Source organism: Balaenoptera borealis (genome assembly GCF_965194805.1).
Source record: "Balaenoptera borealis genome assembly, chromosome: 16".
Classification (NCBI taxonomy): Eukaryota; Metazoa; Chordata; class Mammalia; order Artiodactyla; family Balaenopteridae; genus Balaenoptera; species Balaenoptera borealis.
The window spans coordinates 59,281,990-59,308,528 of NC_138872.1; the positions used below are offsets into that span (position 1 = coordinate 59,281,990).

Sequence of the window (26,539 nt, forward strand, 5' to 3'; positions counted from 1 at the left end):
GCGAATGGGGCCCAGCGATGCCAGATCTTTCTTAAAGAAGCCAGAAATCCAGACTTGTGTATACAGTCTTCCAGTGTGTGAATGGCGGTGCCTAAAACAAGCAGACAAGCACAAACATGATGTGAGCAAAGCCAGACACATCTGCGAGCCTCTGGGCTGCGGCTGGCCGGCCCTGGGCGCTGCCTGCCGTGGCATCCTGGTTCTCCTGGGGAAAGCCTCGTGGGCTTTCCACCCAAAGACAACGGTGTGCCTGATGAATATTTGGGGTGCACTTTTCAGCGTCTTCTCCTTTGCCTATGTCCCAAAAAGGCTGTGGGGTTCAAGTCAAATTCAGATTTATAGGTGAAAAGAAAACTACTGGCCATTTAAGCCAGGAGACCCTCACTCACTGTACTGTGTTTCGCATAAAGACGTGAAGACTCGTGGAGAAGAGGGGGCTTGTCCAAGGTCACGAGCCCGGTTGGGCAGAGCTTGAATTCGAACTTGGGGCTCTGACTCCCAGCCCACTGCTCCCTCTAGCAGTGGACCTAAAATAGAAGGCTGACCTTCTTGGGGTATTTTTGTACTTGACAAACGCCAGAGAGTTACTCACGAGTTCACCTTCCCAAAATAACTGTCAGAATGGGGCCAGAGGGCAGCAGGAAGACCCCAGCCTGATCCTGTGAAGCCCAGGGCTCCTGGAAAGCGAGGGATGCATTTCACCGTTGGCCTGCCTGCTGTGGAGCTTGGCATCTGGCCTCAGCTGTGGGGAGGTTCTTAGTGGGTCCAGGGGAGAGAGCTTTGGAGGCCAGAACAGATCCCAGGGCTGTATTAGGGACCCAGCAGCTTCAACCTGCCCAGCTCCCAGACGGCTCATGTGCCTTCCTTCATCCTCCATTCTTTTTCTGGTTCAAGATACTATTTGTGGTAGGAGTCTTGGAAAATTCAGACAAGCATGAAAAAATTAAACTGAAACTCACCATAGCAAACCACCTGGTTCTCCCGTGACTTCTGCTTCAATCCCTCCAGTCTGTTTGCTCTGCTCCCTGCACAAGGAGGGAGGCAGAGCCTAGATTTTTTTTTTTTTTTTTTTACCTTTTATTTTTTCACAACAGTGGGAGCAGGTGGGACGTGCTCTTTCTAACCTTTTTTTATTTACTATGTCTTGAGTGTTTCCCTCGGCACTTCATCTGCTTTTACGCCAGCATGTCTAACGGTAGCCGAGGATTTGGTCACCCCGGCGTAGGAGACTCGATTTGGCTTTTCCCTGACTGGTGGATGTTCCGAGTGCCTCCAGCTCCCTGCCACACACACCAGTGCTTTGAACATCCGTGGACCCACCCACGGCGCCTTCCGCAGCATCAGTCAGGTTCTAGATGTGGAATCAGCCGGCTGGTGTGAAAACCCGTACGGCCTTTGATGCGCAACTCACAGGCTGTTCTTGAGACATACTCGGGGACGGCCAAGAATTTTATCTGCTGGAGGAGCTCTCAGGGAGACCTGTTTGCCTGTGCCCTTGTCCCATGATCTCTGGCGCATCTGTGCATTTGCAAGTACTTGGCAGCCCGTGTGTGTTTGACTCGCGCCCAGAAAACCCCTCGGCACCCCCGCCAAAGCTAGTTCATCGAGAACTGCCTCCCCGGGAGAAGAGCAGGGGGCCAGGTGCTTGTCTTGAGTTCTCTGCAGAGCCCCCCTTACCCCTGACATGTCAAACCGGCTCTCAAAGTGTTGCCACCTCGATTTGGGGAGGAACCCCATGAAATTGCAAGGGGAGTCTGGGCACTGAGCTAAAAAACAAACAAAAAACTTCGCTGAGCCTTTCTGAGTCCCCATGCCATTGGAAAGAAGGGAGGTGGATTTTTAGTAGCAGCAGACAAGGGAAAGATGCATTCAGTTGCCTCTGCTCAGCTAGACCCGCAAATGGGTGCTATCAGTGGTTGGTGATTTTTTTTTTTTCTCTCTAACTCTTAGCACCTACAGAAGGTGCACCATATTTTTTGTCAACCTATGGCTTGACCCTAATCCGTTCTCCAAATGAAGGAACTTGAGTATCCTGACCTCAGTCTCAGCATCTCGTCTGCTACCCCACGCACTCCACCCCACATGTCTTACAGTAATAAACCAGGGCGTTAAAGTTTGTGAGAGAGAAGATGTGTGTCTGTTTTTTTTTTTTTTTTTTTTTTTTGCCTGCGTTGGGTCTTCGTTGCTGCGTGTGGGCTTTCTCTAGTTGCAGCGAGCAGGGGCTACTCTTCGTTGCGGTGCGCAGGCTTCTCGTTGCAGTGGCTTCTCTTTGTTTCGGAGCACAGGCTCTAGGCACACGGGCTCAGTAGTTGTGGCACACGGGCTCAGTAGTTGTGGCTCACAGGCTCTAGAGCGCGGGCTCAGTAGTTGTGGCGCACGGGCTTAGTTGCTCCATGGCATGTGGGGTCTTCCTGGACCAGGGATCGAACCCATGTCCCTTGCATTGGCAGGCGGATTCTTAACCACTGCGCCACCAGGGAAGTCCCAAGATGTGTGTCTTCAGAGAAGGGGTGGGTGACCACCTTGGTGACTGCCACGTCATTCCTTCGTTCTGGCTGGGGCGTTTGTCGGGAGTGTAACAGGGTCGGCTTAGTCTCAACTCTCTTACCACACTCTCCGGCCCCTCTGTTCACGGTTGTGATAAATAAGCAGCTCAGGGAAAGCTATCCTGACATTTTGATTTGTTAAGGAGTGATTCATTTTCAAGGCAAGTAAACAGCTTGTAAACTTGGGGGTTTACCACTTCAAGTGATTAAGAAGTAAGCAGCTATTAAGCTGGTTCTGTGGGGCTGTGGCTGCCCGCCCCCTGGGAATCTTCCTGATTGGTGTTTGGATTCGCCTTGATGTTTGCCGTGCTTAATCTAAGGCCCTGCCACCACACACACAGTATATCACATGATGCCTTTTCCTGAGAACTCCAGCACGGTAATCCTGCTGTTCTCCGCCGTAGGTGGGTGCGGGGAATTTACCCACCGTGCTCCCTCCAGACCTCGCATCTGCATGCAGTCACATCGCCCGAAACCCGGAACGGCCTGGCTGGGGGTATAAATAGACCCAGCTTTTGATCCTTAGACAAAAATAATCTTAACACAAACATTAGTACAAAAGAGCTTCTCCACGGTGGCTGGGTGTGGGTTCCCCTAAGTCCTGAGGTGGGGACGGAGCATCGGGTCCCCTTGCATGCCCGCCCCGAGGCCTGCCCACCAGTGGGTGGAGGGAAGGAGGCTCAGGGAAGTGGGGAGACTTGCCCAGGACCCCGCCGCTGGTAATCGAGCAGATCAGGATGGAGCCCAGGCTTTCCTGGTGCCAGAGCCAGTGCCCCCATCCTCTTCCAGGCTGCGCACACCGTTTCCGTCGAGGGCCAGGGAGTGAAATATTTCAGGCTTTGTGGGCCGTGCAACCTCTCTTGCACTGGCTCAGTGCTGCCATTGTAGCTTGAAAGCATCCACAGGCAGAATGTAAGCAAAGGGCATGGTTGTGTTCCAGTAAAACTTTATTTAACAGTCAGAGGGCCATAGTTCTCCAACCCCTGCTCGACACCCCGCTGCCTCCCTGAGTTCTGAGAAAGGCGTGGTCAGGCCTGGAGAACCTGCTGGAAGAAGTGTCAGTGGGCTCTGGGCCGAATGAGGTTCAGGCAGCGCAGGCGGAGAGCATGAGGTTTGGGGCCGGGGTGAGTGTGCTCGGGGTGGCAAGGCTTGAGGTGACCGTCCAGGAGGGTTGGGGCCCCCACTCTCAGGTGGGAGGAGGACTTGCCCCCACCCCTGCCCTGACTTGGTGCGGACACGGGGTGGGGCGCGGAGCACAGAGCTCCTGGGGAACCAGCACAGTCTGCACGGGCTCCTGGGAGCGCCGACGGGGAGTCGTTCCTTGGGAGCTTCCCCGTGTTTCGTGGATGAAATCAGAAGCCGCGGCCCTTTAGGAAAGCAGGCCGTACCAAGGGCAGGAGTCACGGTCTGGGAAGGCACATGCCTACCGGAGGAGGGGCTCCGGGGCGGCTCGGTCAGAAGGGCCTCCCCCCGTCATAGAGGACAGCCTGCTCCCACCGCGCGCCAAGCACCGAGCCGGCTGGATGGGCCTGCTTGCACCCCCCTTGCTCTCCCCTTGTACCCCCGCTGCAGCGGGCTGGGGAGAGGCCGGTGACACACGGCCCACCAGCAGCTGGGAAACGACACTGGGCACGTGGCCTAGTGCTTCTGCCGGTGAAGCAGGGTTTGCCCAGGTCTGCAGGTCTCCAACATGTGGGGCTCCTCCACTCCCCCAGGCTCTTCCCGGGCTGGGAAGGCCGCAGGCCCCAGAAATGTGCGGTCCCCGTCTCCAAACCTGGAGTTGCTCTGAGGCCCAAGTGAATCTCTGTGATTGCTAGCTTTTCACCAGAGCTTTCCTTCCTCCCACCAAGCTCGCCACCAGACCCGCCAGGGCAGAGCAGATTCTCTGGCAGGGAGCGTCTTCAGGGTCTCCCCTCCCGCCCAGTGCGGCGTTAAGAGCCCCTGGAAGAACTCGGGTGTGTGAGCAAAGGTCCCGGGGTTCGGCCGTGAGGATGCCCCGAGTCCCTCTGTGACCTTCACCAGGACGCCTCTGAGCCCCGAGGCTGTGTGTCCCCTTCAAGGGCGCAGCCGGCGCGGTGCAGAGCCAGCATCAGCACTGATTTACGGCTCAGCCCCGCCCCAAGCCCCCGCACCCCGGCTCTATGGCAGCTGCACCCTTTCCCTCGAAACAGCTTCACAGCGTGTCCAGGTCAGTCCCAGGCCCGGCGAGCTCAGCTGATAACGGGGAGCAGACCCAGACTCTGAAGGGGCCGGCTCTGTGTCGCTTAGCGCCACCCTCACGCGGAGGCCCCCGGCCCAGCCTTGGCAGTGGGCGCTTGCCCCGGGGGGCCGCACACGCAGTGCCCGGGGAGGTGGCACCCCTCCCGCCAGGCCGCCTGTCCCTCCGCTGGGTCATGTCCCGCCTTGTCTTGCAGGCTTCGCCGTGGCCCAGGGCATAAACCAGCAGAGCTCGTCCTCCCTGTCCTCGCCGTCGCCGTCCGCCAGCGGGAGCCCCAGCGGCAGCGGGAGCACCAGCCACTGCGACTCGGGAGGCGCCAGCTCGTCGTCCACCCCCTCGGCCGCCCAGAGCCCCGCAGGTACTGGCCACGGACACGGCGCAGTGGGGGGACTGGAGGGAACCCTGCGACCCCTCCACCCGAGAGCCCTGACCCCCGGCTGCTCCTTACCGCCGTGTCTGGGGACACTGCCACCCGGGGTTCCGCATCCGCTGGGACGTGCTGTTGGCAGCGGGCGGCTGGCTCGGCTCCCCGCAGGGGAGGAATCACTCCCTTTGCAGGCTGGTCCACTGGAAGGCCTCCTCGGCGGCAGGTAGCTGACCCTTAATTCACCCCATTATCACCTCCAGAGTCTTAGGTGTCACGAGGAGGGGTCTCCCAGACGTGATTGTTTGAACTCTGGCGAAAGAATCGTGTCTCTGCTAATTTTTTTTTTCTCCTCCATAACACACCAGTTTCTTCTTTAAATGTTTGGTGCAGTCCAGTTGTCTGTGACGAGGGGGTGCATCTTGCCGCCCTTTTGAGAGTCTGTCGGGGTGGGGTAGAGTCACATCTTGCCCTCCTGTAACTGTCACAAGTGTAGATGTGGCACGGAGAGACCCCATGAGCAGGGAGCCTGGAGTGAGACGTGTGCGTGGTCCCCCTGTGCTCTGAGCTGCCGTGAGCCCCTCGCACGTGAGCACCTCGCCGCAGTGCCTGAGATCCCGGGAGTGAAGATGCCGGCTTATTTCCTGAGCAACACGGCCCCAAAATGCAGCCAGAGGAGCAGGGCCTTGAGAGTGCATGACGCTTTGCACCCCGGCGGGTGACGCGTGGGTCTGGAGGGCCCCGGACGTCTCTGATTTGAGAGACCCCCCATAATTCTGGTATGCGCCCCCATTTGGGGACCCTCAGTGTCCTTTGCTGTTCCTGCAGGGTCCCATCCAGAGCCCTCACCCATCATATTTCAGGGACACCTGTGCAAACTCCTGTTAAGTGATGGATCGATGGGTCTTGACAAAAGTGGTGCGCCAGGGCACCGGGAAATCGGGGGCCCCTGGCCACCGTCCGCTCGGCACCAGAGACAGAGATCCCCTTGGGCTCCCGCACCTCTCTCCAGAGTTTTCAGCTTCCGCTTTTCTCAGCAAAGGGTTAACCCCGCCTGGTCTCCATGACTGTGGCCCAGGGCACCTCTTGCCTGCAGCCCCTCCCTCCTCCTCCCACAAGCATCCATTACCTCCATCTCCGACTGACATTCATGAGGCCCCGGCAGCAAGGTGACCCTCAAGCCACCTCCCGTGGACCCCCGTCCACTCGACACCTGCTTCCCTCCCTGCCCCAGCCCGGGGAAGATGACTGCCCTGTCTGAGCTATTTCTGAGCCCGACTTAAGGTTGGCTGTGTATCCAAGCAGTTGCTGCTGCCGTTCCCAGGCTCGTAGCTGGGAAATTCAGACAGAGCTTTCTCAGAAGCCAAGATCAGCCCTCTGCCTCCCCCTGAAGCCTGGTCTCATGCTGGCTCTGGGGGCCAGAGTGCAGGGTTGTGTGTTTATGTGCTCACGTTTGTACCCGCGTCCTGCCTGCATGTGCACAGAGTTCTGTGTCTCTGTTGTGTGGACCCAAACACACACACGTACTTACAATTGCATTTTGGGTGAAAGGTCTCTTCCTGGTGCCGCTGTGTATGCCTTTTTTCACTTTTAAGGAGGCGCAGCCAACAGCTAAGCGAACCAATGAGCCATACACTTCTTTGCCTAAAACTGAAGCCAGCAAAGACCCACATGATCAAAATCATGCCTGGGTGTGCAGCTGCCCACCTGAGTGTGGCCCCTGGGGCTCTGCACCTTGCCCACCTTGCACCTTGTGCTAGTTTCTTTGTTCTTGGCCTCCCTCAGCCCCTCCATCCCTACCCCCACCATCCCCTGCTCAGTGCCAACGACATGTCTTCTCAACTCAGAAATGCCGGGGCTGTTAGCCTGGTTGTCAGGTCGATAAGTGATGGTCAGGCCCCCGGGTGTCTGCTCCCGATCAGTGTGTCCCTGGCAGTCCTGCAAGGCCTGCAAGCGTGCAAGGCCCCATTTTTTATGCTGCCTGACAGTAAAAGCCTGGGGCCCAGCCTGCCTGTCCAAATCTCCGTAGACACTGAAATAACTCACCTCCTGATGCAGGGCCATCCTGTTGGGCGGCTGGTGCTTCACTCTCCACTGAGGAGCCAGCTGTTGACCCCTGGAAGGAGAGAGCATCGGTGCCCGCGGGCTGGGGCGGCCGATCTCAGGAGGACCACCAGTCACTTCCTCTCAATGCCAAACTTGCAGGCTGGCCTTCAGCCACTGGGTGCATCCAGAGAACAGCACGTGGGGTTTCCATGTTCCCTGTAGGGCAGGTCTCCCCAGATGGTTCCAGCATCTGCCTGGTGTCCTACCGAGCCATGCTGGATGGACGAAGGGAGGCAGGTTCTTGTTGGGACGGGTGCCCTTCTGCCTGTTCCCTGGTTGACGTCAGCCCAGGGTGGTGGCCCAGTGTTCAGGCTTCTGATTTGGAAGCCACCAGACTTTCCACCGCAGGGCCTGGCCACCATCTGCCAGAGGCAGCATCCTCGGAGGGCCAGCCGGGCCGCAGGATGGGCCAGGGCCTCTCCTCCACAGCCCACCCAGCCTGGATGGCAAACAGCTGCAGCCCAGCCACGGAGCCACTTGTCCTCAAAGTGGTTTTGGAGGACACAGTGCAGAATCAGAAGCATTCCTGACCCTGTGTATGCAGAGCTTCCCGGAGTCCAGGAAGTTCTTAGAGTGGAGAGCAGCCACCAGGCCCTTTGCAGCCGGAATTAGCAAACTCCAGGGGCTTCTTTGCTCTCGAAGCCACACTTTGCACGTCAGGGTTTGGTCAGGAAAGCACCTGAGAGATACCATCTACCAGGGCATGAGACAGGCCTAGTTTTCCGTGTCTCTGCTCCATGGAGTCGAAACCTGGAATCGCGCAGGGACATCCGTAAAAGCCAGGGGCAACCCTCGCGCTCTCAGCCGTTGATGTGGCCTGGGCCCCCCCGCCCAGCCCTCTGGGTGTGTACCTGCCACGGGGCATCCCGGTAGGCACTGCTCCCAAAACCCACGTGTCAGGCACGGTGCTCACAAATACGTTACAGACACCCCCTTGTTGCGTCCTGCCACCCTCCACCTCACACTGTACTGTTGAAAACACGGGGGCTCGGAGAGGTCACACAGCTTGGCCATGCTGCTGCAGCTGGTAGCAGGGGGGCCCAGATAGGGACCCAGCCTTGGCAACCCAGAGCCCTGCTCCGCCTCCTGAGACAGCCCAGCGGAGCATCGCTTCGGTTCCTAAGTCTGTCCCAGGTGCCTCCATGGGGCGTCCCTGAGACCTGGGCCTTGGGTTCCGATCGCGGTTGGGGGCCGCCTATGAAGGGCGCGCATCTCTCCTCCCTACGCGACGGTTGCTCTAGAGCCAGATGAAGAGCCTCAGCCCATTCACAGAGGCCCAGGTCGCTGTGCAGCCCCAGCCAGCGAAAGCAGGGCTATGCAGCTCCGGGGGGAGGGGGGAAGCCCAGTGGTCCCCAAATCAGCAGCAAAATGGACCCCAGACGGCCGCGTCTGCCAGCCCAGATGGGTTCACCCCCAGATAAGGGTGTGAAACTGTTGTGACGCTCGGTTGTGTTTTCCTCCTCCGCCCTCTGTCCAGCCCAGGGGACCTTAGTGTTCCCTGCCTGGGGTTGAAAGAGGCCCACGCTTATCCCTAATACGGATTTCCTCAGCTTCCCATGGGGCCTCCAGTCTGAGCGCCTCGGGCCTTGTGGACACCAGGCCTGATCTCAGAGGGGTCCCTCTGAGCATGGCCCTCCACCTGCCAGCCCCGACACCCCACCTAAGAGGCTCTTCTCTCTGCCTCTTACTACCTCGGCCTTGGTACCCCACACCACCCGCTACTATGCACATGTCCTGGGCACAGAGGGTAGCAAAGCATGGAAGGTACAGGCTGGCAGGCGAGGCCGAGTCTATCAGAGGACCGCACAGATAAGTGTCCAGTTTATAAGCTGTGAGCTGGAGGCTGCGGGCGGGGCCAGAGACTCCCAGAGGAGGTGTCACTGGAGCTGAAAACCCGAGGATGAGGGGGTGACTGGGCCAGGGCTCCCTGAAGAAGGTGGCCTTTGGGTGTCACACAATCCACCAAGGCCCAGCCCGGAAACTGCCTGGTGATGAGTTGATTCCTTTTCCCTATATTTCTGGGATCTACCTATCAATTCCACTCTTCCACGTACAGACCCAGGGGGCGGTCTGTGTTTGAGAAACAGCCCCTATGCCCATCAGGGCCGAGGCCCAAGCGGCGGCTGCAGACCCAGCGCAGGCAGAGGGACCATCACCAGAAGGGGGGAGGGACCCCGCCTAGAGGCGTCACCACTTTGCCAGTCGCCCACAGACACCCTCTGCGCTGCTTCTGAGTCTCCTTCACACACCAAAGGCTCATGGTAGACTCTTGTGAGTGGCTTCTCAGCAAGTACAGGCCCTCAAATCGGGGCCAAGAGACACCCCAGACTGACAGAAAGGTCAAAACTGAATTCTGTGGTAACCAAAGGAACCAACCAGAAAGAGTTGGGGGCAAGGGGATTTTATTTTCATTGTCGACGATTTACCTGTTAAAGCTGTGCCCAGCAGGGTTTACCATCTGGTTTTAGCACCTGATGCGTGAGCCCACCTGTTCCCACTGTCCTTTAAAGACAGTGCCCTGAAGTCCTCTAGTCTTTCCGGGGAGAGCTGGGCGCCCCACGCTGTGGAGAAGTCCAGGAACCTCTGGCGGGCTCATGCGGCATAGCCAGCCTCGTGGGCCTCGGCTTGTTCCCCAGGGAGAAAATTACGGGGTTGGAATCAGCATTTTTTTTCTTTCCTTAAACATTTTATGGTTTTGAGAAGCTGAAATTGCAGAAAACATATGGCGGGAAAGAGAAAATAGACCCAATTTTAGAACCAGATGTAGGATCGGTAGGAATACTTTAGAAACATCTTCTGGGTTATGCCTGTACGCACGCGCACACACACACGCGCGCGCACACACACACACGCACGCACACACACATGCACACACACGCACACACAGCCTGGAATTCTAGTAAGAAAGCCGTCTCCTCAGCTAAGAGCTCTGCGACCTACACCAGGTTCCTCAAACAGCCACTCTGCCTCCAATCTCCAATCTGTTGCGTTTCACAGGTGTTCTGGGCGAGCCACTTTGAGGAGGATGACAGAAAATCATTTGTTAAAAAATGAAGTCAGACTGAAGGCCAGGCTGCTCTTTCCAGCGTCCATTCTCAGACCCAGGGAGTTCTGAGCTGGGGCCACTCTGACTCTCCCCTAAGGGTTTATAGAAAGAAGGAAGAGCTTGGTTCCTGGTGGCCCTGTGCTGGGAGCCTGACACGGGCCCTCCCTCCCCCATCCTCACCTGCTCCCTGAGACGATTGTCTGAAAGTACGACCTTCACCCCAGAGCACCATCCCATTTGGGCCACCTGAGCGCCAGACAGCCCAGGGCCGACCTGCGTGTTACTGAACCCGGGCACCGTGGTCAGGTGGGACTTTTAAGGACAAAACCCCAAGTCAAACGTGTTCTCTTTTCTCCCCAGTTTTATCCATGATGTTAATTTTTTTTATCGTGGTGAAATACACGTAACATCAAATGTGCCATTTTAACCATTTTTCAGCCTACAGTTCAGTCCATTCGCCTTGTTGTGCTCCGTGGCACTCGTCTTAAGCTCTGCCGTAATCCCGATTGTGTCTCAGAGGTGGCAGTTCCTCCCCAGGGAGATGCTCCTAACATTTTTGTTGCAGCCGCTTGGCATCTGCCCTCAGATCTTGCCGCTGTGGTTCAGTCTTGGTTTCAAAGGTGCAGATCACCAGAGTGTGGCCGGGAGAGTGTCACCTCGTGGCTGGGGAGGGGGTGACTAGGGAGGGGGTCACGGGAGTCTCTCCCAGAGCCGCGCTGGTGGCTTCGGTGGCTGCCACTGAGAGCCCTCGGCCTCATCGGTTGGGGTCAGAAATCTACTTGTTTCCCTAACTGCTTTGGCTCCGATCCCCCAACCACACACCCTTCCCTCCTCAGACTGGCCCAGGGATGCAGGGTTTTCATCTTCACCGACAGACAGTTCTGTTCCTCCGCCCCCGAGGGTGCTCACCGAGACCAAGTGTCGCCGATGACCCCGAGAATTTCCTTCCCCACAGGACTGACCTCCGCCGTCTTTATCCGTCTTTAGTCCCACAAGCGGATGATTTGGTTCTTAGCTGTCCCAACACCGCCTCATCGTGGGGGGTGGGATGGGGGTGTCCTACCTGCATGGGGGCAGCGTCACCAGCACCCGCTGGCTCAGGCCCCCCGCCTCACGCTCTCGTCGATGCTTCACGTCCGTCGCTGCTCTGTGTCCCCTCTCCGTGTCACCTTCTCCGTCCCGTTGTTAAAGGCTTTCTATGATCTGTCGCTGTGTTTCCCTCTAGTCAGGAGTGGCAGGAAAGGACGCCGGCGAGTGTTCAGCCTGTCGGAGGCCGACAGTCACGGCGGCCACTGGGTTTAGTGCTTCGATCGGCAGCTGTCACGGCACCTCTGGCACGGTCACTGCAGGCAGGTCTCCTCCGGTAGCCTCCTCGGCCCGCGACGCCCCTGCACGCTGCATTTCCACACCAGCAGGCTCCCGGGATGCCAGGCGAGGGCACGGGGAGCCCGGGCCACCGACCCGAGCCATTTCCTCCGCTCCAGTCCCTTTCTGGCCTCATCCCGCCTGAGGACCGAACCCGCAGCCCTTCACCCCATGTCAGCTCCTCCGAGGCAGCCCCGGGCAGCCTGGAAACTCTGTCCTCCGCACCAGGCTCGGCGCAGGCCCTGAGCTAGGGGGGTTCTCCAGCCCCATCCCCGCAGGGCCCCCCCAGTTTAGGCCACAAGGGTTGGGCAGTAGAATTTGCAAAAAGCCACAAAGAAGTCAACTAGTTGCTTTTTTTCTTTTCCTTTTCCCTTTATCCCCCAGCCTTGCTCGAAGCTAAGTGGTAGATTCCATCACGTTCCAGCCAGAGGCCAAGTCATTTCACTTGTAAGCGCGCTGGCGGATGTGACTCCATCATCTCCCCTTCTTGCATTTAGAGCTCCAAATAGTGGCCGCGGGTGGGCCGTGGTCACTGCCACCCTCCCGCGATGCTTCTCGTAGGGTTTCCCACCCGTGCCCTCCCGCTGGGCAGCTGCACTTGCCAGGCAGGAGCCTTTGCCTTCTCTTGCGTTTAAAAGCTGCTTCCTCTGAGCTTTGCCCTCCAACTTGCTGTGCTGCACTGTCCTTTTCTTCCCCATGTCTCTCAGTCCCACCTCCCCCCGCCCGAGTACATCCAATCCTCATTTTTATTGGAAACTGTCACTCACTCACCAGGGGTCAGCTGAGCCCCTGCCCTAGAGCCACAGATCAGCTTCCGAGGGTGCCGGCCAGGGACCCGGGACCCACTGCCCTGGTGTCAACTTGAGGCAGCACCATGGGGAGGCCGAGCATCCCTCACGGGGACCTGGACGTCGGGCTTTCCCGCTCCAGCCTCCACTCGTTTCCTGGGTCAGGCCCCAACCTGTGCCCTCAGAGCTCGGAAACACCATCAGGTGAGCGAGGCCAGAGGGTCAGCGGTGACCGTTGCGGGTTGACCATAAACTGACCATAAACTGTGTCCTCGCTATTTCCCCCCGTGAAAACTTGGCAGAGTTCTTGGTTTTTTTCCGCCTCTTGAATGCATAAATTTGTAGCTATAACATTCAGGAAGCAGTTCTTGGTTTAAAAATAGGTAGGTAGGGGGCTTCCCTGGTGGCGCAGTGGTTAAGAATCCGCCTGCCAATGCAGGGGACATGGGTTCGAGCCCTGGTCCGGGAAGATCCCACATGCCGCGGAGCAACTAGGCCCGTGTGCCACAGCTACTGAGCCTGTGCTCTGGAGCCCATGAGCCACAACTACTGAGCCTGCGTGCCACAACTACTGAGCCTGCGCTCTGGAGCCCGTGAGCCACAACTACTGAAGCCCGCACGCCTAGAGCCCGTGCTCCGCAACAAGAGAAGACACCGTAATGAGAAACCCGTGCATCGCAACGAAGAGTAGCTCCGCTCGCCACAGCTAGAGAAAAAGCCCAAGCGCAGCAACGAAGACCCAACACAGCCAAAAATTTAAAAAAATTTTTAAATAGGTAGGTAGGTAGATAGATAGATAGGTAGAAAGAACAGTGTTGTAGGTGATGGGTAAGAAGAGGTTATTTTTCCTATTTAAAAAAAAAAATAGGAAGAGTCTATTTTTCAGGGGAAAAACCAACCCTTTTAATAAAGTTGTTGGTTCTTTTCCTAAAGAAGGAACCAGTTTTGTGTGTGTGGCATCGTTCGCTGGTTTATTTGTTTTCTAATATATTTGATAGCAACTTTCCCACACACTTGATCATTCTTATCACCCGAAACCCTGTTAGGGATCAGGGAAAGAGGTTTGTCGGCCCTTTTGAGTATCTGCATGCAAATGCAGACCCGAGCAAAGAGGGAATTCTCATGGAGAAGTCTGGAGAAAATGTGAAAGAAATGCTCTGAAGCTCTGTCTCCAGATGGCACAAAAGTGCCCTTGGAGAATCAGTCATTTCTAAACTGCCTCGGCAGCAGCTAAGCTGACACGTGGGTCCTTATGTACGTAAGTTCCTGGACACGCTTGTTTGTAGCAAGGTGAGCCTGTGCTCAGAGCCCCATGTTCAGATTGCGATGGGTCACAACCTGAGCCCAGGCCTTGAAACCAGCCCGTCACCACAAGGCATCCTGAGTGGAGCAAATTCATTGAAATTCAGAGAAACCAGAAAGTGTGTGGGGTGTTTACTCAGCATTTGTGGGCTGAGATCACACCTCAAATCATTTTTTCCACTGGTGCTCACCCGTGTCCCACTGCCACCCTCTCAGAGCGAGGACAGACCCAAAGCCCCATGCAGTGGTTTTCTCTGGGCCTTATTTCTCTTTTTTTTTTAAAAAAAAAAAAGAAAGAACGGATAGAAGAAAAAAGGCCTTGTGAAGAAGTGACCTGGGGCCTTTCCGAGCTCACCGTGCCCGGGAGTCCTGTGGGAAGCTGCGACGTGTCCTTTGGGAGACTTGACCTGTTGCTTGAGCTTCCTCTCCACGCTGGGGATCCTCTTCCTCTCCTTCATCCCATTCTGTATGCCCTTTGGTTTTATTTTGCTCTTGGTTTTTCCATTCTTTTGCTCTGTGTTCAATTTGCGGTTCTGTTTTGTTTTGGCTTAACTTTAGAAAAAAAAAAAAAAATACAACTAACTTAAGTGGAATCACATTGAACCAAAAAACGTCTGCCATCATCCCAGGGCCCAGAGTGCTTTCAGATTCGTTGTCCACACACACAGCGTCCTCAGCGCCTTGTTGGCCCCCAGATCTGTAACAGAGGAGATTTGCTTTCCAAGCGAGATGCCCACGGCCTTCGTACCCATGTTTTCAAATCACTGGCGCATGAAGTCCTGGAAGATGTTTCCCACGAGGAACCCCAGTGGCAGCTGGTATCTCTGTCCAGGCCAGCTCGTCTTTGGAAAGCAAATAGGCCACTTGTCTGTAATCTAATCACGGATTTTGAAAAGCACCAAAAAAAGAAATTGCCGCTCCTAAAATAACTGCATCGGGCCGCTCCTGCCTCGTGACATGGCTTCTCTCTGTGGCCCCTGGGGGAGACCCTCGGGATAAGAATGGCCTGAGCGATCACAGCCCCTTTCTGGGTGCTAACTCAGCACTTAGAGGAGGAGCAGGGGACAAAACCACAGTCCAAGGTTTTGTTTTAGCTTTGCAAAGCTGAAAAATTGTATAGAATTCCTTTTTTTTTTTTTTTTTAATACTGCAGTGAGTTCCCTCTTGGGGAAATGTTACCAAATATAGACTCTGGGAATGGCCTGAGGTGATAAGCACACCCAAGCCTGTTCTCTCCCTAAACGCATATTTATCATCAGGCAGGTGGTTCACACACAGAGCCTGTCTGGGCTGTTTCCTGGCACCAGGAACTGGGCTTCTGGAACCCACTCGTTGATTCTGCACAAGCCCCTAATGTGTCCCTTGCATCACAAGTCAGAGTAACCTTGGGCCCTGACAGATATCCCCCAGGCCTAGGTAGGGCTGGATTTGCCAGCTTTTGTGTCCCCAGAAGGAGGAAGTGGAGACAAGCTATTCCCCCAGCACATCATCTCCCAGCCAGACCTCCCTGGGCCTTTGTTCAGGACGGGAACAGAGGGTGCCAGCGTGAGCAGAGCATCTCAGAGCTGAGCATACCTTTGCTTTTTCTCCGCCCCCACCCCCTGCCCAGATGACCCCATGACTGTGGGACAGCCTCAGCCTAACCTTCCCGACCAGTTGGTGATCGTCAGTGAAACAGAAGCAGAGGCCAGGCCCAGCAAGAGCCTGGCGAGGAGCGCAGATGTGGAGACAGTCAGCCTGTGCCCCAGCCTCATCCCCGCCCAGCAGCCCACCATCTCCCTGCTCTGCGAGGACACTGCCGACACGCTGAGCGCGGAGTCACTGACCCTCGTCCCGCCCGTCGACCCCCATAGCCTCCGCACCCTCACCGGCATCCCCCCGCCACCCACACCAGCCGTGGTGGGCACAGGGACCCCGGGCGAGGGGGCTGCACAGCCAGAGCCAGCGGGCCCCGCCGAGCACTGAATTGACCTCCCTTCGTGTGTGCGGCCTCGCTGGCAGGGACCCGGAGCAGCTGACACGACAGACACCTCGGGAGCATCCGAAGTTCTCCTCGGCCCCGGTAACCACCTCGAACCATCCTTGCAGTCCTTTGCTCCGTTTGAATTCCCCTTTTACTTCACACCTCTTTGAGAGCAGGCTGGGACCAGTGGCGACACCCCCAGCGAACCCAGATGACTGAGGCAGAGGAGGTTGGGCTGGTGTCAGAGCCCACGGCCCCAGGGCAGCAGGACCCACTGACAACACTCCCTTCATCAGCCAGCCCCTCCCCAGTCTCGAAAGTCCTCTGCCACCGTCCCCAGTGAGCACAGAAGAAGTGGACGTGGTCACTTTGTGTAGAAATTTGTAGAAAAGCAAACTTCGATAAACATCTCCTTTGGATATTTATTCCTGCTTCTGGCAGCAGATGAAAAACATCTATTTAAAAAGTTCAAAAATATCCTCCACCCTAAGGTTTGATGTCATGTTGGAAGTGTAATATTACTGTTGAGATTTCATTTTCATTTTGCCTTGAACTTCCCAGCGTTTTGGGTTTAGAGTTCTCAGTCTGGCTTTCTCCATTGTCTTAAGGGATTCTCATTTCTTTATTACGCACTAACTCTGCAAGCCTGTGGAATGATAAAAGTCCCTTCCTGGAAAGTTTAGAGTATTTTTTAAGCAAAAATAAGGGAGAGACTCATATTCTCAGGTACACACAGAGCTGGGAGGGCTGAAAGTTTCTCTGCCGTGGCAGCCCAGGGGCCTTGCGTTACCCAGAAGATCTTTCCATGAAACGGGGATAGTGCGGTCAGCTCCCCGCTCAGGACCATCCCTCGTCTCTCCGGACTGAAACCAAACAGGACGGTTTTCCGGCATCACCTTCGGTCGTCGCCATCTCTCTATTTGTCTAAGAAAGAACGATTTGGGACTGCAGACACTCCAGCCCCCGTGGCCGTAATGGGAAGAAGGCCATGGAAACCGTCCTCCGAGTCCGTTGCCTGCTGCTAAGTGGTGTGGGTGCCCGCATGCAGGGACATCCCGAGAGCCAGCCCCTGCCCAGCTGCAAGGACGTGACGTCCGAGCTCACAGGGCCATCCTAGGAGCTCTGGGTTTGTCCCTCTTCCTCTCAGCTGCTGCTGTAAAGATGCAAGCTCGTTTTTAAAATGGAAACCCCCAGTTCCTTCTCCGTTTGGGTTGAGTGTGTGCAGGCCAGGTCTCCGCTATATCCGATAAAGCTCCCAAGATGTTCTTTCTACTCAGCCAGGCAAGGCCAAGCGACCCTCACCTCTCTGGCTGATGCTCAGACCTTCCAAAACTTGCCTCCACGTGTCCCACAGGAGTGCCAGCACCCGTGGTGTCAGTGTCGGCCAGTCCGGGTTATCAGGTGGCTTCAGGAAATGCTCCACACGCTTACCTCTTAGAGGACCCGGTCCCCAGTAACTCCCACAATCTGCTGTCAGGCAGGGCCTGCCCGGGCCAGACTTCAGCCTCCTGAAGGAAACACACTGGTCCCCTGAGGAAGGGGAGCGGCGCCTGCGGGACAGATCTCTCCAGCCTTAAGAAGCCCTCCGGGCAGGTGAGCCCAGCCAGCACCAACAGGGGAAAGACCCAGCTCAGAAAGGCAGCCATTTAGGCAGAAATTCCAGGGGCCCTGGCAAGGAGGGACAAGCCATGACCTTCAGGAGAGCCCCCTGGAAAGGACAGGCAGGGGGAACGGAAAGAGGGAGAAAGTCCATGTTGTCAGGGACAGGGGCCCCACTGGTTCTTCTGCCAGGATACAGGGGCAGGCTAGCCCCAGAGCCACTCACTGCCGGTTTTGAAATGATTCTGGAGCAGTAGAAACGAGAGAAGGCCAGTGACCTCCCAGCCGGTGGCATTATCGTGAGGAACAAGCCGAGGCATGTGGACCCTGCCCTGGGACCACCAGCCTGCTGTCTGAAATCCAGCGGCTCCAGGGGGCTTCAAGCTCTACGGGAGGAAAGTCTCGGCCGGGGGACAGCATGCTCAGGACAACCCGCAGCAGTACCACCCAGGCAGGAGAGCTGAACGCAGCCCAGCCTCCCTGGGCTCTTGAATAGCAGGTGCGATCAGGCCAAGCTTCCTCCCCACGTCTGGCCCAAGGGCAGGCCTCTCCCCAGGTGGGCTCGAGGGGTTGGTGGTGGGCAGCCCACAGCCGGCTGGCAGCCAGGTCTCCACCGTCTTGGCAGCAGTGGCACAGCTATGTCTTCAGGAGCCCCCAGAAAATCTAACAGTGGGGGCACTTCCAGAGGGGCCCATCCAGACAGCAGGTGCTGGGACTCTGGGGCAGAGAGGTAGAGCCAGGAATCCTTGGCGAGCCTGGGGCAGGGGCCATGGCCTGTGACACGCGAGTACCAGACTCGGATCTCTGGGATCGGCCTCAGCAGGCCCATCCAGCCCGCCATCTCCATGTCCCTGCAGAGACCCTCCCCAAGTCCACGTCGGGCCCACTGGGTTTGCCAAGTCAGGGGCAGGGCTGGCCACGTGAACCCCCAAACGTCAGCTTTGAAAGTTGCTGGGGAGAAGCACGTGTCCTTTCCAGTTTGGGAACTTGAGCCAGTGAGGGCGCCTCTCAAAGTCAGACAGGTACGTGCCCCCCCCCAGGGGGCGGGTGGGAGGGATTGTCCTCCTGCCACCAGCAGGCCCTCTGTGCTGCCCTTCCCCCATCAAGCCTGCCCTGCTTGCTGCTCTCTGCATAGGGCAGCTCCCACCCAAGCACCTGCACTGCGACCCGGGGGTAAGCGAGGAAACGCACCTGTTTACAGGCATACACCAGATTTCTCTAAGGTCTCAAGATGCACTGTTCAAAAAGGCACAGGGTGAACCAATTCTCATCTTCTTTTCTAGACGCAATAAATAAGAAATATTTAATGTAGTCATGATGACATTGGACATAAACTGTAAGGGTTCCTTTAGTTCCTCTGAGTTGAAAATATGTAAATAATTCTTGTCCCAAGGAGGAGCAGGGCTGGGAAACCTCATGCTTCTGGGCTACGGGACCGTTCCAGGGAAGTACCTGCTCTCGCCAGCATGACTCATGTTTCATGGGTGCTGAACACAAGGGTGGAGATGAAAACTGGAACTTCCTTGTAAATCTGAACTTGGCAATAAAGAGAAAAAGTTACCAAGAACGTGGCTGCTGCTCCACGGCTCTGTGGCGGGAAGGCCACGGCCAGGCGAGGGGAAGGTTCTCGGCCGTCCGCAGCTGCTTGGCGAGGGGCCGCAGCTGGGCCCTCCCTGCCCCCACCCCGGCATCCCCACTTCCTAAAGGGAGGTGGCGTAGCTCCTGCCCAGGGCTGGGAGAGCGCCCCAGGTGCTCCCTTCAGAGAGGGCCCCAGCCCCAGGCAGGTGCTGTGAGCCTGGTCCGCGTCTCCGGCCCTCAGCTGGTGGGCTCCATCGAGCCTCAGGTTCCACGCCCGGAGAGCGGGCTCCTCACAGCCCTGTCTCGCGGGCCGAGCACGGCCGGCGCACCAGGGCGCGGGGAGCCCGGGCGATGTCGCTGCCGCGCCAGGGGAAGCGAGACAGGCTCCCCGCCGAGGACAGTGGGGTGACGTCGTGCAGGGGCGGCAGCTTTCCCGAGCACACCGACATGCACCAGCATGAGCTCTGGAAATCCCTGGAGATGGGATCACGGGTTCTTCCAGAAACTTCTCACTCTCCAGCTCAAGCCTGGCCCAGAAACAGCCGGACCTTCTGGGCCTTGAGGTAAAACCCGAGTTGAGTGCAAGACATGAATGGGGCACCCCACTCGTGCCGAGGGTTGCGGTGATGTCGGTGGAAGGTGTGGGCCGCTGCTCCGTGTCCAGCCTCGCACTGGCCGCCAGCAGGGCTCCCTTCCCCACCGGGCCCGGCTTCAGCCCCGGTAGGTTCCTCCGAAGTCTGCCCATGAGGCCTGCGGCTGAGGTTGGACCCCGCTCTGCACGGGGGTGGGGCCTGCTGGGGGACCGGCGCTGGGCCGGGACCAGCCTGCAGCCTCGCAGGCACACGGACACTCGTGTCATGACGACTTTGATCTAGAAAAAGGCACTCGCTGGAAGGATGCCCAGGGAGAAGGTGGAAGACCGGCCTCAGGACGGGTAGAACCAGGGACGGCAGCTGTTGGGGGTTCGGCTCCCTCCCTCCCCAGGGCTCCCTCCAGAGCGCCTGAGAGCCTCCCTGGGTCAGCTGAGGGCCAGGCCTGGGGTTGGTGCGGGGAGGGGGGGGTGACAGGTCAGGGGTGCGGGAGCGAGGAGCCGAGCATGCGCTCTCCTGCAGCACAGCCCTGCCTTCCCACAGGTGAGGAAACGGAGGCCCAGCAGGGCTCTGCAACCTTCCCACGGGCCCTGGAGTGCAGCCCGGCCCGCGCTTTGTGCTGCCCCCGGCTGCCGGGCCAGGCATCCCAGGCTGTTTACAGGAAGGAGGCAAGCAGCAGTTCTGGGACATGAATGGCTGTCGGAATCATCTGGAACACTTGTCCACTGTCTCGAACCACGTGCCGCCCCAGACCTGGTCAGTGAGAGCCGAGACGGTGTCCGGTGGGAGACCCTTGCACAGCGCGGCACGGAGGGCCTCCCGGCTCTTAGGGAAATGCCGGCCTCTCTTCAGGAGGCAGTCTGGAGCCAGGTCACCCCCGCGTGCTTGGGTTTCCTGTCTGCAAAGCAGGGATGGGGACAGGCTGCCCCGTGGGCGGCTCGGATGGGGAGAGCCGCGCAGGCTTAGTGCTCGACTCAGGGCAGGCGGCCTGGGGGCCCTGGGCTCTTGGTGTGAGACCCTCAGTGGCAGCTTCCACCACCCCCTTCCTGGGAATGGCCTGTGGCCTGTTCAGTGGCCTTGGGCCAGTCACTGCCTCTCCTAGTCTCCGGTTCTTTGTCTGTAAGGCAGGCTGAGGAGCCCCCAGGCCACGTGTGCCCTCCCACTGGAAGTGGCCCAGTGTTTCCCTGGGACTCTGCCCGGGGGAGGTGCCGGCAGGCCTGGCCGAGCCTCCTCTGACGGTACCTAGAAAGTGGAAAGGCAGGTGAGGGCGGGCGGGCGGCGTCCTGCCTGCGAGTGACCTTGCGTCCCCCACAGGATGACCACTTCCCAGCCGGCTGGTAACCCCTCCCCCTGCTGTCCTGCCTCCTCACGGCCCTTGAGGGCAGTGGGAAAAAACCCCTCAACATCTGAAGTGCTTTTCTCCAAAGGAAGATAGGCTTGCATCACGAAACCGGGAACAGGCGGGGCTTCCTGGGAACTTACTAGAGTGCAGATGGGGCCGTGCAAGGCCTCCCCACAAACCCCCCGCCAGAACCTCCGCTCCACACCCCCCAGCTCAGCCTCCTCTGGCCCCACCAGTCCTCCTCCTGGGCCACAGCCATCCAACCCAGCCTGGTTTCCCCCCAGCAGAGTAGCAGGTGCCCACCTGGACACACCAGGCTCAACACCTGAATGTCACGGCCACCTGAAACCACCTCCCTAGTTCACTCAATCTGCGTATCCATGCCGAGGCCCCTGATTTGCAGCGGCTTCTGTGCCAAGCTGGGCTCTGCATACACAGATGATGGTGAATAAGATGGAAAGAAAGGCAGGAGGGCATCCGGACGTCAGCCTCGGCCCAAGGCACCTGCCTGGGCGGCCACTCGAGGCCCCTGAAGCTGTTCCAGGAGCTTTAGCCTCGGTGCTGAGAGCAGTGGATGCAGTGGGGGTTTTAAAGCCAAAAAGTGATGTAATCTGATGCATGTTGCAAGAGATCGCTGGGCCTGCAGGTGAAGGATGGTCAGGAGAGGCCCATCGCAGTGCAGAGGGGTCACTAGGGAAGTGGGTGGCCCGAGACATATTTAGGAGGTAAGACCGACAGGTTTGCTGGACTGGCCACAAGGGAGAGAGCTCAGTGTCCCCCAAACAGCCAGCTGTCACCTCCTCTCTCCACTCCTTTCTTCTTTGATGTGTTTGCTTCTCTTTTACTCTGTTGCTTCCACTGATTGCCAAAGGATTGCAGGACCCTGGTGACAATTTGGCAAAGCATAGAAAAATAGTATTTTCCACAATCCCGCCATGAAGGGACAGCCCCTGTCGGCACGCTGGCAGATTTCCTTTCAGTCTTTTTTCTATACATTTTAGCAATTGACATAATACAGTGGGTGTGATTTCATGTCCTGCTTTTGACACTTAGCCCCCTGGCGTCAGCATTTCCCGTGTTACTGGAAGCTCCATTTCCAAAGAGTATAAAATGTGGGGGGATGTGTCCCTCGGGTTAGCTGTTGCCCAGGGGTGAACCTTAAAGTTGCTTCCACTTTCATTATTTTAAATTACCCTGCAATGAACACCTTTACACATAAACCTTTGTCCGTGTTTTATATTATCAATCCCTAGAAGAGGTTCCGAGCATAGGTCATAGAAACATAAATCACTTTAAGGCTCTGGCTGTAAACTGCCAAGTGGCTTTCAGAAAAGGTCGGCCCATCAACACTCCCACCAGCCATGTGCCATTTCACCACAGCTTCCTCTGCCTGAGTGTTGCCAATTTTTAAATCCTCCCCATTCTTACAGCCCAGCGCAAAGCTCACCTCCTCTGCAAAGCCTCCTGGGATTTCTCCTCTCCATCCTCCACTTTCCGAGGCCAGTCGCTCGCCTCCCTCCACTTGCCCCGAGTCCATCCCAGCTGTGGTTGACTTTGGTCTGATATTCCCAGGCATCAGGCAGATGAGTTCTCCACCCACCCAGCTTCCTGGCCCCAACTAGCCAGCACATTTTTAGCCGCTATAAGATGCCAAGAAGCTTCCGAACAGCCTATGAGGTCAGCATTATGCTCTTTTACAGAGGAGGAACTGAGACCCAGCCCAGAGAGGCCAAGTGATTTACCCAAGGTTGCACAGCTGCTAAGTGGTATTGCAGGGGCTCGAATAGCAACAACTCCTGCTTAACGGACACTTCCTTCAGGCCAAGCACAGCTAAGCAAGGTACATGCCTGATCTCATGTACCTCAGCAACCCTACCCGACCGGCACAATTATTATCCCCATTTTACAAATGAGGAACCCGAGACCCAAGGTCACCCAGCTCAGGAGTGGTGGAGCCTCGAGCCGGAGTCTGTTAGGCTTCCAGTCACATTTCTCGCCTCTCAGCAAAGCCAGGAACCGCCACCCCACGTGCGAGGGGCCGGGCCAAGCAGGCCCCTCGCCAACTCCAGCGAATTCACAGGATCTGCTCGGATCCTGCCCTGTCTCCGCATCTTCTCTTGAACCTGCTTATCTCCTGCACTTTATTGACTTGACTTTCCTGCCAATCCACCTGGACAGGAACAGCCCTTTTGGGGCAGCCACTGCCAAATACCTTGGAAACTGCACCCTCTGCCTGGCCTTGGTGGCATCTGTTACTGAGAAGAGGTGACTCAAAGCCCCACCTCCCTCTGGCCCCTCTCTGGGAGGCCCCGGTGGGCAAGGAGGAAAGGTTTCACTTTCCCCATCGTTTGAACATTTATTCAACAAACATTGGTTGAGCACCTACTGTGTACCAGGCACTGGGGAGGCAGCAGTGGACAAGTCAGACAGAACTCCGTGCCTCTGGAGCAGACCTCCCAGGAGGGGGAGGCCAGCAATAAAATAAGTACAGAAATTCCGTAGTGACTAGAAAGTACTGAGTGCATGAGAAGATACAAATAGAGGTGAGGTAGGGGTCTCAGGCCAGCTGGTGAGAAGAAGAAAGGGGCTGCTGCAACTTAATCTAGGAGATCAGGGAAGGTTGTGCTGAGAAAGGACATGTGAACAAAGATGGAAGGAAGTGAGGAAGGGACAGACATCTGGGGTTAGAGTATCCCAGCCAGAGGGAACAGCCAGTGCAAAGGCCCTGGGGCACATTGGAGGAACTGTGAGCGCTGATGTGGCTGGGGAGGACTCAAGGAGGGTGAGACCTGAGATGAGTAGGGGTAATGGGATGGACTGGGGGTCCTGGGAGGCCACTGGGGGCCCTTGGACTTTTCTCTGAGGCAGATGGGGAGCCCTGGGAGGACTGTGAGGAGAGGAGGACGATGTCATGACCTAGGTTTTAACAGGGTCACCCAGACTGCTGTTTGGAGAAAATTCTGGATCAGGGTAAGAATGGAGGCAGTTGCCAAAAATCCAGCTCACCAATCTGACGAGGCCCTGTAGCTTTGCCCCTAGGGCTACGTGTACACACGCTCACGTGTAAATGTGCACAAGTACACACACGTGCACGTGCATACACACACCCATAGACCTTGGGACCAGACAGACCCAGGCTCCACCCCTGACTCCACAACCAACTTTCTTTGTGACCAAGGGCAAGCAACTTCCCATCTCTGAGCCTCAGTTTCCCCTCCTGGAAGATGGAAGTTCAGACACCTTCTTCCCAAAGTACCAGTGGGCAAATCTGCAGTTTTCCGAGAGGAGGGGTGGCGAGTGGGTGGCCCCCAGCGGCACCCACACAATGGCCCTTTCTCCTTGAGGTGCCGTGGATGGTGAATGAACTGGTTACCCTGGCTTCTGACTCCAGGGAGTGGCTGCCAGAAGGTGCCTCTGGGCAGGATTGTCCCAGGCTGGGCAGGGAGCTGCAAGGAACCACCTCTGCCCTTAGGGAGCGCCCAGCCTCTGGGGAGGCAGCCCCATGAACAGCCCACCACAGGGTCCAGCCAAGGGTCTGGGACCCTCCAGGCTCACAGATCCACCTTGGCTGCTTCTAAATTGTGAGAAGGTAAACGTGAGAAACACGTGTGGAAGCATGTTCTGAAGGTTGAACCCACACTTCCCTGCCCTGCGTTAACTCCACAAACATGTATCATCATCCTCGTCATCTTTATCTTCACCTTCACCACCTTTATCCTCATCCTCAGCATCATCTTCTTCATTCTCATCACCTTTATTATCTTCTTCTTTCTCCTCATCCTCACCTTCTTCGTCTTCATCCTCACCTTCATCCTCATCATCTTCATCATCTTCTTTGTCTTCATCATCATCACTATCATCACCTTCATCCTCATCCTCAGCATCCTCTTCATCACTGTCTTCATTATAATCTTCATCATCATCTTCATCCTCATCTTCTTCGTCGTCAGAATCCTCATCCTCGTTACCGTCTTCACTGGCCTTTGCAAAGCGTCTCCTCTGTATCAGGCCCTGTGCTAAGCATATTGTTACACTCCATCTCATTTAATCCTCTCAATAACCTTGTGAGGTGGGTATCATGATCTCCCCATTTTCCAAACTGAGGCACAGACAGATTACAAGACTTGCCCAAAGTCACAGACCTGGGGGACAGAGCTGGGATTGATTTCCACGCTGATAGGCCTGCTTGAGTGCCCTGACCTTGACCCCAGCCCAGTGGGGAAGCCCCAGTCATGGCCTGGGCCCTGTTGGCAGGCTTTGCACGCAGGCCCTGCCCTTGCTGGGGTCACTGTACCTCGTCCACGTCTGCACTGATGCCCTGCCTCTCCTACAGGGCTTTCCCTTTCCCTGGGTCAGGGAGGATCGGCCCTGCTTCCCAGAGGGGGCAGCTGAGGTGGGGAGAGGCAGACTCACTCAGATAGTAAGCGCAGGATTCGAACCCAGGTCCCCTCCCCACACTGCACCCAGGGGGGGCTGGAGAGAGGGGGGCAGCCTGTGAGGCTAGGGACAGTGTTACCAACCACAGAGCATACCCCCCTCCACCGCAGCCTCCAGGGACCCTCTAAAACCACACCCCATACCCTCAAGTTCCCCCAGTGGCTCTTGATGTCCCCACTGGGTCCCCCCAAGTAAGAGAGATGCCTTGGGGGTCTCAAATAACCTCAGATCCCAGGAGAGAAAGTGATTCCCCTTTTCTTATTCCCTTCTGGTCCTTCAGGTGGAGGCAAAGAGAAAACCTCCATTGGGTGCTTGTCTATCTTTAACAGCCTTTTGAACGTTTCCTGATTTCCCCTTTTTGCAAAAGAAAGAACCCCCGCTCCTGCCGCCCCCAATCTTCAACAGGCAACCTCTGGAGCCAGAATTGTTTTATTTTCATTGTACTTGTTTACAGTTACCCGCTACTTATGGCAAGTTGGACTGGTGTTTCTCTTGTGGTGATATTGTGAAATGTCCTTTTTGATTAAAATTAGCTTTTAAAATAAATTTGTTAACCATAGTGAGATATCACCTCACACCTGTTAGAATGGCCGTCATCAAAAAGATAACAAATGCTGGAGAGGGTGTGGAGAAAAGGGAACCCTTGTGCACTGTTGGTGGGAATGTAAATTTGTGCAGCCACTGTGGAGAACAGTATGGAGGTTCCTCAAAAAAAATTAAAACTAGGACTACCATACGATCCAGCAGTTCCACCCCTGGGTATATATCCAAAGGAAATGAAAGTGCTGTGTCAAAGGGATTTCTGCACGCCCACGGTCCCTTGCAGCATTCGTCACAATAGTCAAGACACGGAAACAGCCTAAGTGTCTTGTCAGTGGATGAATGGATAAAGAAGATGTGTGTATGTTCACAATAGAATGTTATTCAGCCACAAAAAAAAGAAGGAAATCCTGCCACAACATGAGACAGCATGGATGGACCTTGAGAGCATTATGCTAAATAAAATAAGTCAGAGAAAGACAAATACCGGCCTATCCCATTTATATGTGGAATCTAAACAAACAAATGAACTCATAGAAACAGAGATCAGATTTGTTGTTACCAGGTGAAAAAAGGGAGACCAGCTCTGGCTCAGCCCAGGAGGATGGGTGTGGGGCTGTGTAAACCCCGAGAGGATGGAGGGGGCACAGCTGAATGTGGGTGGTGTCTAGGTTGACGTGGCTGCGACACACACACAAGCTGAGGGAGGGCCTGAGACTGTGCCCACCCCGGTGCCCTCAACCTGTGAAGGGACT

At 56.4% G+C, this 26,539-nt stretch overlaps 1 protein-coding gene across 8 annotated transcripts in view; it reads left to right on the forward strand.

Moving 5' to 3' along the window:
- The window catches only part of CLEC16A (C-type lectin domain containing 16A), a 240,646-nt gene that overhangs the window by 190,302 nt on the left and 23,805 nt on the right, over positions 1 to 26,539 (forward strand). For 2 of the 8 annotated variants that reach the window (XM_082362948.1, XM_082362949.1), the window contains exons 22-23: positions 4,961 to 5,122; positions 15,345 to 18,864. The exons of 2 other annotated variants lie outside the window; for them this stretch is intronic. In XM_082362948.1, coding sequence (XP_082219074.1) covers positions 4,961 to 5,122; positions 15,345 to 15,700 — 518 coding nt within the window. In that variant the 3' untranslated portion in view covers positions 15,701 to 18,864. Of the gene's footprint in view, positions 1 to 4,960; positions 5,123 to 11,505; positions 11,630 to 12,029; positions 12,093 to 15,344; positions 18,865 to 20,008; positions 25,804 to 26,539 lie in introns of those variants that run through there. 4 more of the 8 variants (XR_014236203.1, XM_082362952.1, XM_082362951.1 and 1 more) reach the window with 4 other exon arrangements.